Source organism: Symphodus melops (assembly GCF_947650265.1).
Source record: "Symphodus melops genome assembly, chromosome: 1".
Classification (NCBI taxonomy): Eukaryota; Metazoa; Chordata; class Actinopteri; order Labriformes; family Labridae; genus Symphodus; species Symphodus melops.
Window position 1 is genome coordinate 44159317 of NC_136691.1, and position 14458 is coordinate 44173774.

A 14458-nucleotide genomic window follows, 5' to 3' on the forward strand; every position below is an offset into this window, starting at 1 on the left:
TTGACATACGTTACAGAGGGAATTCTTGAAATGTAAGAAAGTTGAAAACATCTTCTGTCATCCATCAGTGCATGTCATTTTGAGATAAAGACATACAGGATGGATGCTGTTACTAGAACTACCGCAGAGGAATATGTCTCATGATGCGAACTCAAGGTACACGCAACATCAAAAATCCATTCTGAGAGAAAGATTGCAATATTCCAATTTTTTTTTTTTTCTTACACAGTTTCTGTTATAGAGAGTTTTAGAGCTGCAAGCTTTGTTCCACAAGTTTTTCAGTGAATGATGCTTTGTGATGATGGAAGCTATGTCATCTAGTAGAGTTCAGTTTTTTCCTGGATCACAGAGCAGCAACCTTCAGGCTTCAACACTCACACTGACCACTCATTGGACCTTTCATTGTTTTAATGACACAAGAGAACTCTCCATGAACCCTGACTGTGTTATATTGTGGCTATATTGTCTTTAAGTATTCTGGGTAATGACAGTGGAAGGATGTTTCAGTCTTTTTGTTGGAAGATTTACTGGAATGACTCTGACACAATGATTGGACTGAAATTAATGATTTTTGGTCACACAGTTTGTGATGTACTTTGGTTAAAATATTTTAACTTCACAGGGTCTAGTAGTTTAACATTACCCTTTTTGCCTACTTTTAACATCCTGCTCTCATGCACTGATATGATATTTGGTTTGCTGTATGAATCAACTATAAAAACATTGTTTCTGTAATGACTTCCTAAGCCTGGCACCCTTGTTTTTCATTTGAAATTAGTTTCCATTTTTGTTTGGATTGTTGTGTTTTTAAATAGTATTTAGTCATTTTTCTTTTTATATTTAGTTTGACTATTGTCACTTTTTGTTGCATATTACATGAGAAAACTTTAGAAATTAGGCAGTGAACATTGAATTGTTTAGAAGGGGGAAGATGTGTTTATTGCTTCTTTTTTTTCTCCATTTACCCCAGCTTTATTTTTGTTATAAGCCAATGGGCTCAAAGCAACAGACAGTAAGGGGAAATCTGAAAGTAACATCGCCCTAAGAGTTTTTGCTTTTAGTTTTCAAGAAAGAAATATAGTCATCAGTTTGCACCTCAAAGCTTTTATATATCGACAACCTCCCAGATCAGTATTCTATCTGAGTTAGATGATTATCGGAGCTCACTCCAAGAACTCAAACTAAGGCGCATCTTAACTAGTGTGAAGATGTTAGGGTCATTTGTTCAAAGTTCATGTTTTTATAAGTTTAAAAAAAAATAAAAAATTCTAGAAATTGTATTAAGTGGTAACTACATTTGTTTTACCTCAATATTTGTGCAACTATTTTTACATGACAAAAAAATATATATTTAAGGATAATTTAAATTAAACATAGCAGTTAACAGCCCCCTTAGTTTATACTGCTTGTCTGTACCTTCTTTTATGCACTTTTATGCAAAAAGTATACATTTGCATAAAGGGTTCTTATTTTTAATCTCTTCCCTAATAATGCATATATTTAAAATCAGCATCTTTCCCGTCTCATGCATTTCCCTTTTAGAATAACCCGCTTAAATGTCTATGATTGAGTCTCATTAGACAGACAGAGACAGATGATTGGCAATGATCACTCGTACAAAGCTTGTAGAAGAACTTTCACCCAAACAAGCAGGGATCAGCAGCCTTTAATAAGCTGTTGACCCTATAATCAGATTGAAACTTAAAATTATATGATACTGTTCTATATATGGATGATGAGAAATGCCATTTGCTTGTCATTATATAGCTGGGCAGTGGATAGATGAGACACTGTGGTTCTTTCCCAGCTGTTTATATCAGATATTAATCCCTGAGCAGGAAATAAAAAGACAATCTCTGTGGCACAGGGCAGACTCCCTCCATATATCACTGTCATTCTAAATAGAAAATGATTGTTTCTTTTTTTACTGAATTAGTCTAAGAGATGCTTTTAGTTTCCCTAATTGTGCAGTAACAGTTAAGCTCCCCTGAGGCAAACTAAAGATATGAGATAACTGGTTCTATAAATAAATCCTCTTGAATTCATTATAATAAAATCCAGGAAAGGGAAAACTTGCATGTTCTCCTATTGTTGCCATAGTAACATTTGCTTATTATTATGTTCTTTTGTGACAGCAAATGTTAGAGAGAGAGAGAGAGTGGAGGATGACACCCATATAACAGCTTGAGGATTTAGAGTCTGACCTGTGACCAGTGTGACGTGGACAATAGTCTCTGTACATGGGCTGCCTGCTCTACAGACTGAGCTAAACCAGCCCCCAAAGCATGTGGAACATTTTAAACTTGTTTAAACATTTATTTACTGCAACATGAGCCGCAGGCAGTGAATATTTTTTTTAATATCACATATATTCTGATATAATCTATATTATATAGATTAGACGTCTTGTTTGCGTACTGTAGGTTTATTGTAAAAGAAGAAACAACAGTGTATGTTACTGGAAGGTTTTTTGTCGAGACTGTTCAATACCTTCAGAAGTACAACGGCCTCTGAAGCATTGCTCTGTGGTAAGGTTACACAGTGTCTTAGACTTTTTTTTTAAATATTTTTTACTGTTACTTCAAACCATTTTTCTTTAGGTTATGGATCTCTTCTTCACGTCTGTCCTTTTTATCCCTGGATGAAAACGGTTGATAAAAAAAGGGAAAGTCTTTCATCCTAAACTTGGAGAGGTCCTTAAAAATCTTGCTGCCTCTTGCTTAGGAGATCGATGCTGCCCTGTTTCACATAAGCCATGACTGAAAACGTCTTTATAGAGATCCATCAGTCCTATTGCTGTAAAAAAAACTTTTACCCTGTACTTTGCTTGAAGTTGTTTAATTTTGAAGGTTTGTTGAATCGTGTTGGTTCATCTTAGGCTGCATTATTTAGCTTCATATTTAAACGAGTAACAAAAGGGAGACACGACGAATAAAGGCACACAACTTTGGACAGAGACAATGTTGGTACACATGAAGGAGCAACTCCAAAATAAATATTAACAGATATTATTTAACATGTATTTAAACAGGGAAGAAATTCATGAAAAAAAATCTATCTTTTTTTAAAAGTGTCCTAGCCAAGACAGACAGCAAAGACAGGTTACTGTGGCAGGACTTTTAAGATGTAGCTTATAGCCCATTAGCATACCTTATTTTTATCTATTAAACTAGCAATGAGCCCATATTAGAAAACAATAATATCACTAGTTTTGACAAGGAACACTGAAAACTACAGAAATAGACCTTAAAATTAAACTTGACAAGGGTATTATTGAGTGATAAGTTGATTAAACACCACATCTGTATTAAAATTTGACACCTTTTTCACAACCATTAGTCGCCCCCAGCTGGGCATGAGTAAAAAGACAGGTTCAGAAAACTTCTGCATCAGCGTCCATTTTAGCTTATTTTCCAAGCCTGATGTTTTAGCGCTTTTTAAAGCTCAAATTTGGTGGATTTTGGTGCCCCTTGTGGACTGAGCGAGACATCTCCTCCCTCTCATGCAAAGAAACGTTTGCCAAAGATAAATCTTGTTCCTGCTTCCTTTCAACAGTCAAACGCCAACAACATTGACTTTTCATGATGTTATTAGTAATGCCTGAAACCAATGATTCAGAGTAGATTTACATACAAGAAAATTCAGAGCACGCTTCAGAAACAGCCTTTGATTGTGTTTTCCAAAATGAAGAATTAGTAATCGGTCCTGTTGTTCTTTTTGAAGGTCAGAGAAGGAGACATTAGCCTTGATTCCAGTCTGTTTAATAACCATCAAATATCCCCCCCAGGACCTTTATGAATCATATTTACTACCTCACTGCTTAAAAAAGACATGAGTGAAATCAGACTTTGTCACTTGAACATCATCATGTATTCAGCATATTTAAAGACAGCTGTTGCTTTTCTCGACTGAAGACATTGATCATCAAAAACTGATGATGACTTATTTTTGTATGACTTGGTGCATATGCTTAAGAAATTTTTCTAACAATTGCAATAACAACCTATTTCATCTGGACTTATTCCATATTTGTCATATTGGGCTTATGAATATTGCAAATAGTTTCTAAATATATTTCCAAGGACTATATTCTCCCACTATGTAGTCATGGAAATGTATAGCTTATAAAGGCTCATATGTAGAATAAAAAGGGAATCCACTTATCTACAAACATCTCGTTAATGAATTAATGAATAACTAATGACCAATATGAAGACTCATTTTCTCAGCCTGGGAGGTGAAAAGGAATATATTATGCAAAATACATAATCCATGATTTTACACAATACTATATGTTCTGGATTAGTCTTCTGGGGAAAAATGCGGGGGGATGGTATTGAGCATTCTTCCTTTTTCATTCATGTGTTTTTTTTTTTGGAAGCCACACTTACCAAGAATTTGAGGGGAGGCCTCGTGTTCTTGGATGATCACATGTCTTGCTCCGGGAGGAATGTGAAACATCTTAAGGTAACCTTTGCCATGTTTGTTGCAGGAGGAGCAGCAGCAGCAGAAGCAGTAGAGGGGGGTTAGGAAAGATAAGAAAAAAAGAGACAGATGAGTAAGGCGGATGAAGAATAAGTCTACTTGTTTGCAGTGGTGGACATCACATGTTACAAAAGTTTTAGTTCACTTTGCTCTACAGTACAAAGATGTGTGAAGACACTAGGAAAAAACTGAAAACGGCGTTGGCTCTCCTTCTCGCTGTTAGAGCCTGCAGGGAGAGCTTTTATCGAAACACACAGTTCATTCACATCTATCTGTTGCATAATCAAAGGACTCTTTTCCTAGGCTTTTGTCCTTATTTGAAAGGACAGCTGGATTATAGTAATGTGGGAAGAGGGTGCAGGATGACGTGCACAAAATCGCATCTGAATCAGAGGTTGAAAAAGTGACACGTTGAGGAGACCTAAAGCCTCTGAACATGGGTGTCTGCTCTCAACAAGCTCCCCATTCAAAGAACTCCTAGATTTAGACATATTATGGCTCTCCTTTAGAACTATTTATAAACATAGGAGGAAATGAAGTTCTCTTTTCTTTGTCCTCATGTTTTGCTGCAGAAAAAATGTGAATGAAAAGAGCTTTCAGCTAGGTTTCAATAGGGCATAAAGATCAGGTTTTTATAGACTATAGGGAAGCAAAGTCGTCTGTCCAAGATGTCCACCACTTACAAACCTATCATAACTCACCAAGTACATTTTTAGAGTCTTCCGTTTCATTTAAAAACACATTTCTTGCTCCTTTGGGCAAAGAGAAGGCTCCTCTTGTTTTCCCTTGAAGATAAGTGGAAGAAGGAATCAGTTAGTTAGTGTCAAAGTCATCCAATTTATCCGTTTCTCTGTAACAACATCACCTACAGATGAAGCACATTTAATTAGCATAGCACAGACCAGAGGATGAGGTGGGAGACTTTTCTTTTCTTTTTTTTTTTTGTTGGCATGATGCATTGCCAATCACATGAACAGCAGCTGTGTAATTACTAGTCCTCACGTTTGACAGGCAGGCCTACACTTGAGGCCTCCTGGTTCTGACGCAGCAATGCCACAGAGGTGTTGATGACTGTTGCACTGACACATGCTTCACACCATGCCACAACAGGTGGCATTGTAGCGAGCGCAGCTCAAATGCTTATTTTACTGAGCACTTCTGATATGGAGGTTTCAATTTGTGTAAATGAAATCTGATAAATTGTTCTGAATTAATCACATTGTGATGGATAAGAAAAAGAAAAATTCATCATGCAGATTCAGTTTTGGATAACAATTTTGAGCGTAAAACAATATATTTGAAAACTAATTTGCTCTCCTGTGAGAAAAGCTAACGTTAGCGTTCAAATTCAAGCCAATCTGTAAACCCATCAGATTACATTTAACAAAGATATAGCCTCTGGGAGTGATGGCAAGATTAATTAAAGCTTGATTGCAGTCTGATGATAGGAAAAAGCCTGCAGAATTTTAGCGTTAAATAATCAGACACTTCAGATATGAAAAATGTTCAACATTAACCTACATATTCTATTATGCACATATCTGTTAAGAGAGCTAACACCTTTCCTATTGTTTCCTGCATCAAAATGAGCCAAGAAGCAGCTAAATATTAGAATTATGTTAAGGTTGGCAATGTTAACATCTTGTCAGCACTGAAAATACAGCCAGCTTATCATTCCCTTATCATTATTTCAGTTGCTGAATTCAGGAGGCAATACATTTCAGAGTCCCACTTCTTCTTTGGAACACAGCAGTATGACCTTATCCTTTTTATAACAACACCTGAGCATGACATTCAACTGGCGTTTTTTTTGTAGAACGATAGAAATCTCTCATAAAGCTTAGGTTAAACCGAGCATCATCATGCCAGTTCAGGTTGGATCAGTCATACCACAAACAGCTATTAATGTTCAATATTGCAAATTGTTTCAATGCAACATATTTCAGAGTAGTAAAGTATTTTGGTTTGCTAGGATTGTTGAAGCTCCAGATACATTTACATTGAATTAGCACACATATCAGTATAATGACCTTCTTCTCACTTTGAGTTTTAAAGACTTGATTTGATAATGACACAAAAATGGTGACAGTTAAGTCTGGCCTAAATAGCCAATTAGTAACAAGACACTGAAGACACAGCAGCCTATATCTCATGTTCTACATTTCTACAGCGTTAAGCATCCATCTGCACTACAAGCTGGACAGACAATGCTATAATAGAGGATGTGATGTTACACTGGATACTTGCATATTGTGTTTTCCAACATAGGGGTTTCTTTTTGGGCTCTCTTGCTTAACTGTTTCCCTGTTAAGAAATGCCAGTGGTTACATGAGAGTTAGATGTAAAGAAAATGAAAAAATAAATAATGACAGTTTCAACAAAGAACATCTTCAAATGGTTCTATTTAATTTTTCCTCTGAAGACCTTCAGCGACTTTCTTGACATCACCGTGTCTGAAGAAGTTTAAAGACCAATTATTCATGAAAGAAGAAGCTGTCATCAGGAATGTGTGTGCATAATTTTTGTGCGTGTGTGTGGGTGTGTGTGTCCATGTGTGACTGCACTGCAGAGATTACCTGAGGGAAGCAGTCAGAATTGAAAAAGTTGGTGGAAAAATAAATGCCCACTTTCTTAACAAACTTTTCAATATGAAAACCCCTTACTGTATTAATGAATAAATCAAAAAGAGGAACTCAATTATTTCTCAGCTAATTAATAAAGGTTGAAATCCAAATGAACCATGCTGTTGGGGGTTGATGTCTCTGACAGCTGACAGGATCTCAGCACACCTCCCTGTCACTCTGCAGCCTGCAGATAGACTCATTTATTACGCAAATTCGGCACTTCATCAACTTTGAAAAAACACAGAGGTCTACAGGAGGTTGACACACTTTCAGAAACATCTCTATGCTCTCATGCAAATCAGGACAACAGGGCAGGCTCCTTCCTTTACACATGGATTTTCATTATTAATTGTCAATCGCATTTATTCAACACATAAGGTTTTGGATTTTTTTTAATATATATTTTTTAAATATTAAGAAATATACATATTTTCCTAAAAAACAAACAAGTTAATGTAGCATCCCGTACTCTAGCATTGAAACTAACTTGTGAATGTAAATGAGACATTAAAGTAACTAACAATACACTTGACCAGGGAGTATTTGAGCTCTCCTGTCTGGTAGGTATCTATGGATCGTTGATACAGAACTGCCTTCTCTCACTCTATATATCATTTCACAATCATTCATTTTAATTATAGAGATGCTTGACTCCAACTGCCATGATTGACATTATTAGTCTTCATGCATTTACAGTTGTCGGTGTTAATGGAACAGGACAAGTCCATTATTACTTTGCTGCTTTGTAAATATTACACGTTCTTAAACCAATATCACAAACACTACAGCCTGTGTTGTGTGCAGTTGCCATCTCTACTATCAAAATGTACAAGCACAACATAATTGCGGCAAATGGCTATTCAGTGAGTCTAGTTCTGCTCAAGGTTTCATACCAGCTGATTTTCTAAACCCTGTGTTGTTCTTGTTCTGGATCTTTTCACATTTCCTTGGATTCTTCAGACCTCACCCTTTGAGTTTATTTGATAATTGCGATTTCTGGATTGTTGTTGTTTTGCTTTTTGGACTTTTTATGCTTCACATTGACACCTTTTGATTTGCTTTTTCTTTTTTAAATCGATTTTATCTAGAAGACTCACTATGGTGTGACGACACCATGGAGATGGTACATAGTTTGCTGTGTCCACTATCTGCATCATGCATAGAGGGGTACTGATTTACTGTGCTGTAGGTGTAATCAGCTTCAATATATATTTGCCCAAGTATTGCCTCTCATATTGAGTACTCAGGAAGAATGCTGCACTTCCTATGAGATGTTTGATTGCAGTGCTAATGTTGTCAATATCTCTCAAGTCAGGAAAATATAGATTCCAGTCCAGCTGCTTCTGTTCTGCTCGGAAAATAACCAGTTGACTCTGTGATGAGATATACACAATTCCGTGAGTCTCCTTATATCTCTCATAAATGAGCAAACTAATATGGCTGTGTCCAACAAATCTTTAAATGTCAAGAGTATTTAAAGCCTGATATATTGTATTTCTCTATGCCAAAGAAATGTATTATTTTCTACCACAGAAGATATGAGATGAGTGAAAGAAGAGACAGAAAGTTTGGATGGTTGTAAATGTTACCTGGATTTTGAAAATAAGCTGTTATAGGCAGAGCTGGGCACAGTTAATGAAAACATGTTATTTTGTTAAACATTAACTGAAATAAAGAGTTCAAACTGAAGTAAACACTCAACAAATGTGTGCCCAGCTCTGGTTATAGGATAACACCAGTCCTTTTCTTCAAGTGTAAGTCAATGGGTTAGAAGTTATGGAGATGAAAATGTCAAAAAAAAAAAAAAAACAGTCAACAAGCTTGCCTCAACGTGTTGCCTTCACTTATTACTTCATACACAGGCCTTTAAAATAGAAAAAGGAGTAATGGTTTAAATCTTTCTCCCAAAAATAAATAGATTGCAGAATGAGTAGAAGGTGCATTAACTAAACTTGCAGTTTGTCGTGAATCTTAAAAAAAGCAAAAAATGTTCATGGTAAATATATATAAATAATTAATGTAAAATGTTCTCTGTCTCACCAGGTTTCTTTGGTGTCCTGGTAAATGTTCCTTTAACGGTGCGGCAGTGGGAGTTGTCTCCACCACAGACTCCACATTTGTCCTCAACTTTGGTAGAGCCGATCACTCTGTCACAGCCAACTTTCTGAAGACCAACAGAAGTAACATGCATTACTTGACACTCTTTTAGACATCATTTACGCATTTCCTTTATTTGATACCTTTTCACAAGTCTTCATCTCACTTTTCCAGTTTAGTACTGTAGGTATTATTTGAAAGTTGGCTATACCTGCCAAAACAGTTTCCTTCTTCACTTGTTGTACTGTTTAAATGTTTGGGCCTGTAGCTTCAGTTAACTCATCTAAACTTCTTTAAGGTTAAAAAACTGAAATTTACATGAAAAAAGATTTGCATTAAAATATTCAATCATTTAATGAACTGATACTAACAGAAATCTCTGAACACACATATTTGAATCATAACATTAACAGAAACGTTTAACTATACATGATTGCTGCCTTTAAGAGAGCACTGCATGAGTTCTCTGGATCTCATCACTCTGTGTAGTAAAATGTCTATCAAACTTCCCGAGGCTGGTAATGTCCTTAATAACCTCATTTGGCTTTTAATATGTCAAACACATGTTCTGTAAACAAGTCCTCACCACACACTCCCCACGCACGCAGATGCTGAAAGCGTCTTTGTAGGAGCATTGCGTCCCATCATGCACCAGCTGCTTCATGTAAGCTACGTCTCCGGTTTCCCTCGATTGACAGTACAAGTGGCATCTCCTGTTGGCTGCAATTCAATAGATCATTAGATGGTTGAAGGAAGGTTATTAATAAGTCCTGGAAGTAAAGGATATTATGGAGGGTGATTAAAATACTGGAGAGATTTATTGCCAACAACGCCTTTTGTCAGCTTCAAGCAGGCAATTTGTTTTAATTGGCATCTGGTAGACTAAACAGATTTAATCTTTTTTATAAGCTAATACTTTTTACCTCTTGTTATTGCTGCAGGGATTAAAACAATTAGTTTAAAAGTAAAAACACAACATCCAACCCTAATACAGATCATTCGCTCAAAGGTTCTGAATCCATTTGAGAAAATGAGCAATTTTGACAAGTTATTGGCATTTCAATACAGGAAAAGGTTGTCCCAGGTAAGTAACTCATCGAGATCAACAATGTCATTGACAAGGGTGACCTGGCAAGGAGGGCAGCAGCACACGTCTTAATAAACATTACTAGATTAAGAAACAGTTAACAAACAATAAGTTAAAAGCAACAACAATTTCAATGTTCAAATGGGTTCTTAGATAAAGGGCAGACGTTGTGATCACTGATTGCAGTTCAAAGACACAAAGTTCAAAGCACAATGATTTTTTGGATTTTTTGAGGCAAAAGCTTCAAGTGAAATAAGATCTGCCAGTTTCATCTTTTCTTGTTTTATCACACAGCTGCTCTGTTTTAGGTTAGTTAAAGTGTTTATTTAAAGAGTAAATGTGTGGTTGACTGTACATGATAGTCTTTGATCAATGACTTGATCTTTTCTCTCATTAAGTTAAAGATGGATGAAATGTGACACAATCTATGCATTGGTATATGGATTTATAGTTTTACATTGTATTTTACAAAATCACAATTTGATAAAGAAGTTTTTATGTATGTTTGAATACCAAATATAAGTTGTTGAATAAACAAATCTATAACATAATGCGTAAGCAGTTACATTCATTTTAAATTAACACTCCAAAACATGTCCATGTATAAAAATAAATCTTTTTTTGAACCATATAACTGGTTTGATTACCTTTTTAATAAAATGCACTGATGTCCACATAAAAGCTCTTTATTTATCTCAATGGATTTCTACTGACAGTCTCGCCTCACTATAGTTTCTCAGCAGGCTGTCTGACTTTCTTTTCTACCTCACTGACCTTCAAAACTCAGATCAACTTGGGTGCAATAAGTGACAAATGGCTCGATGAAGCAAAGCTGTATAAAAGGCTATATTTGATAGAGAACTGAGACTGAAATAGATACATGCTTAGGGTAGGATATCACCTTTGCAAAAAGGGCACATTTTTTGCTTGAATGGTTTTAAAATCTGCATAGTGGATGGAGACCGAAAAGGGCAGAGAGTGCAAAATAATACAAAAGCTTAAAAAAAAAAGAAAACACAAAATCACAAAATGTTCACTATGTTGAAATTGTTGATAACTAATGATAAGGAATATCCATGTCCTGCTCTGGCTGAGAGACCTTTTATTGTTTTGTTCTTTTTGGCTTTAAAAAACACTCCAGCCTCACACTGAAACAAAACAATCTGGTAACATTTTTTGGCTTACCGTCGGGATGCTCGTAGGGCAGCCAGTGGTGTTTGGCATTTTGGAACTCAAAGTGGGAGTTGCGGAGCTGGCACTGCTGGGCTCGAAAGTCTTCGAAGTGCTTGGGGCAGTCATCAGTGTTGCACAGCTGATACTCATAGTTCACTCCCGGGCAGTCCTGGCCACCGTTTGAGGGCCTGAGGGAAGGAAACAGACGAACAACAAAGGTGCTCATCTGACTGGTGGTCATTTTTCTGTGCAGTGCAATAGATAGACAAAGATAGATCGATTATCCGGCCTCCAAAGCCAAAGGAAGTATTACCTCCCCATAATATCTTCCAAATAATGAAAAGGTCTGAATTATATACACTGATGTCTTTCCTTTTTTTCCTCATTTTGTATTGCCAACACATTCCATTCACAAATGCATCAGCTTTGGTTGAGTGTAAAGCATCCTGTCTTCTGCAGTAGGGATAGTGTAGTGTGTCACACTGTGTACTTCATGCCCTGTACTCTGTCTGGCAGTCAGTGAAATGCTTTTTTTTTTTTAGAGGAGGCCAGCTCCTTCTGGCTTCCCTTGAAGAAAACAATGTGAATGTATAGTATAAGCCAATTAGATTGAAGACAATGTTGAAGCACCATTACTACAGGAGACAGAAAAATTAGCCTGGGATCTAACCAATCAAATGCTGTCATAAAGAAACTCGACCTGCACTGCTGTGACCTCCTATCAGCGAGCTAGGTTTTTGTGGAGTGAACTATGCTCGAGCTGAATGGCTCAATTCAGCTTTCGGAATACCAAGCTAATATGGCTTCTTTTTTTTTTTTGAGCTTGATTTGTCTCTTGTTTGAACGGTCTTCCAGCTCATAGAACAATCAATGGAGCACAGGATTCGTGGATTTAATAAACCTTTTATGGAGCATAGAGAGGCATTCAAAGTCTTGAAGTCATGCATAACTAACACAAGTCTCGCCATTCTGAAAAGACTGATGTTTTTGCTGTTTTGATTCTCAGGGGCCTCTAGCAGACCGGCCTCTAGCAGACCGGGACACATCAGCCAGAAGCTCCTGCAACAAGGGCAATCTGTCAGAGCATCTAGCATCAACCACTACATCTACGGGCATGTAAAAGACAATTCTGTCATGATTCCATCATGGCAGGTCCCTCCTTTCCCTTTGTGTGGTTTGTATTCCCTGTCTGTGATCCTCATGTTTCTTTCCCCTGTTAGTCTCTGTGTATTGGCTGTAGGCGTGGCTACCTGGGTGCTGGCTGCACCAGGTGTACCTAATCTCTTCATCAACACCTGGCTGTACTTAAACCTGGGATTCCTCTGCCTCGGCGCCAGATCGTTGCGTCTACCAGTGTGGTAGTAGCGTTCTTGTGGATCACAGCCTTTTGTGCATGTTTATCTGGCTTGGTTAAGCTGGGAACTAACTCCTCTGTGCTTCCTCACTTTAGATCGTCGTGTTTTTTGGATTCGTGTGTGTTCGTCACTACCTGCTCACTGCCTGCTGATCTTCTCAGAAGGAACTGCACTACGGGACTGGAGACTCACATCACACTCGGACCGAGTGTTCACCTCACCATTGGGATTCCTGGAAACATCACCCCCTCCCCCTCACTGTCACTTGTTTATTAAATTGGATACTGGCTTGAACTTGTTTTACGAGTGGTGCTTTTGGGTCCGATCCAGTCGGAGATCGTAACAAATTCAGAATAATATAATAGAAGGTACTGCTCATGTAATTCAGGAAAAAACAAAGAAATGAACACTGCAACATCTATTGCAGTTGAGGTGGATGACACCAAGACATGTCATGCAGGTGCTATCTGATTATTATAGTACAGGAGGATCACAGACTTTCTGTCTGACAGGAGAGAGCAAGTGAAGCTGTAAGCATGTCTTGGATAGCAGGACCATCAGCACAGGCTGCCCTCAAGGCTAAATTCTTTCTCCTCTGCTCTCCCTCTATACTAACTTCTGAACATCCATTCACCAATTTGTAAAGCTCCTATAGTTTGGAGATGTCACCAACAATCATCTCTGGTGGGGATGATTCTGCCTACAGGTGGGAGACTGACCATCATGTGACCTGGGGCAGTAAGAACAATCTAGAGCTTTATGATCTAAAGTAGGTTGAGATAGTTCACCAGGAAGAACGCAGGCTTCCTAACCCCATCACTATTGGGGACTCCATGTTGTTTTTATATTTCATGCACAAAGTGATGTATAGGCTATCTGTCCCTGTCATCTTGCTTCAGCACCATGGACAGAGAAATGACCGCCCTTCTGATAATGTGGGCTGTTGTCATTTTTTTTTTTGTTATCAAATTATTATGTTGTTGTCTGTTATTTATTATCTTTAAAATAAAACAAAAATCTCATGACTTCAGCATATATATATATATATATATATATATATATATATATTATTCTGGGGAGCATGATTACTCCTGGTTGTTGTCTTTATTGCTTTAAATTCTAACATAAATGGGATGTATTTAAATGCAGCCAATAGTCTGTTAAATAATGCCACCTATTGGGGCATTACAGCAATTTAGCCCAGCAGCACTGCAGTAATATTCATTTAATTTGGATATTCATACACAATTTGGTGTGCCTGAAACCTTGTATGTGTTTTATATTTAGATGTTAAGAAAATCAGACAGTGTCATGGTTTGGCATCTAGTGTGTTAATTTGAGAGCAACTTTTAGGCCTTGTTGTGTTTTGCTGATTGCAGTTGTTTGAAGTGTCCTCTTATAGGGGTAAGTACGGTGTAATACTCCACTGTTACTATTTGTGTTGGTGAAAGATGTTTACACAAGTTGTTGTACAATAGGCCCCTTTGGGGAGAGAAAATTGAGTTGAAAATCGGTTGAGTTGGTTTTCAGTCCACAGCTGCCTTGCAAATGCTCTTGACTAATTAAATCTACACGCCAATTGGAAGCATTAACCACTAACTGGACTTCATTCATATTATCTGTGAAAGCAATGGCCA

General features: G+C 37.2%; 1 protein-coding gene across 2 annotated transcripts in view; it reads right to left on the reverse strand.

Moving 5' to 3' along the window:
- The window catches only part of adamts3 (ADAM metallopeptidase with thrombospondin type 1 motif, 3), a 134509-nt gene that overhangs the window by 23265 nt on the left and 96786 nt on the right, over window positions 1–14458 (reverse strand). The window contains exons 13-16 of one of the 2 annotated variants that reach the window (XM_079351085.1): window positions 11479–11654; window positions 9793–9926; window positions 9150–9273; window positions 4392–4472 (exon numbers count right to left, since the gene is read on the reverse strand). In XM_079351085.1, the coding sequence (XP_079207211.1) occupies window positions 4392–4472; window positions 9150–9273; window positions 9793–9926; window positions 11479–11654 (515 nt within the window). Of the gene's footprint in view, window positions 1–4391; window positions 4473–5186; window positions 5271–9149; window positions 9274–9792; window positions 9927–11478; window positions 11655–14458 lie in introns of both variants that reach the window. The other variant, XM_079351084.1, reaches the window with a different exon arrangement.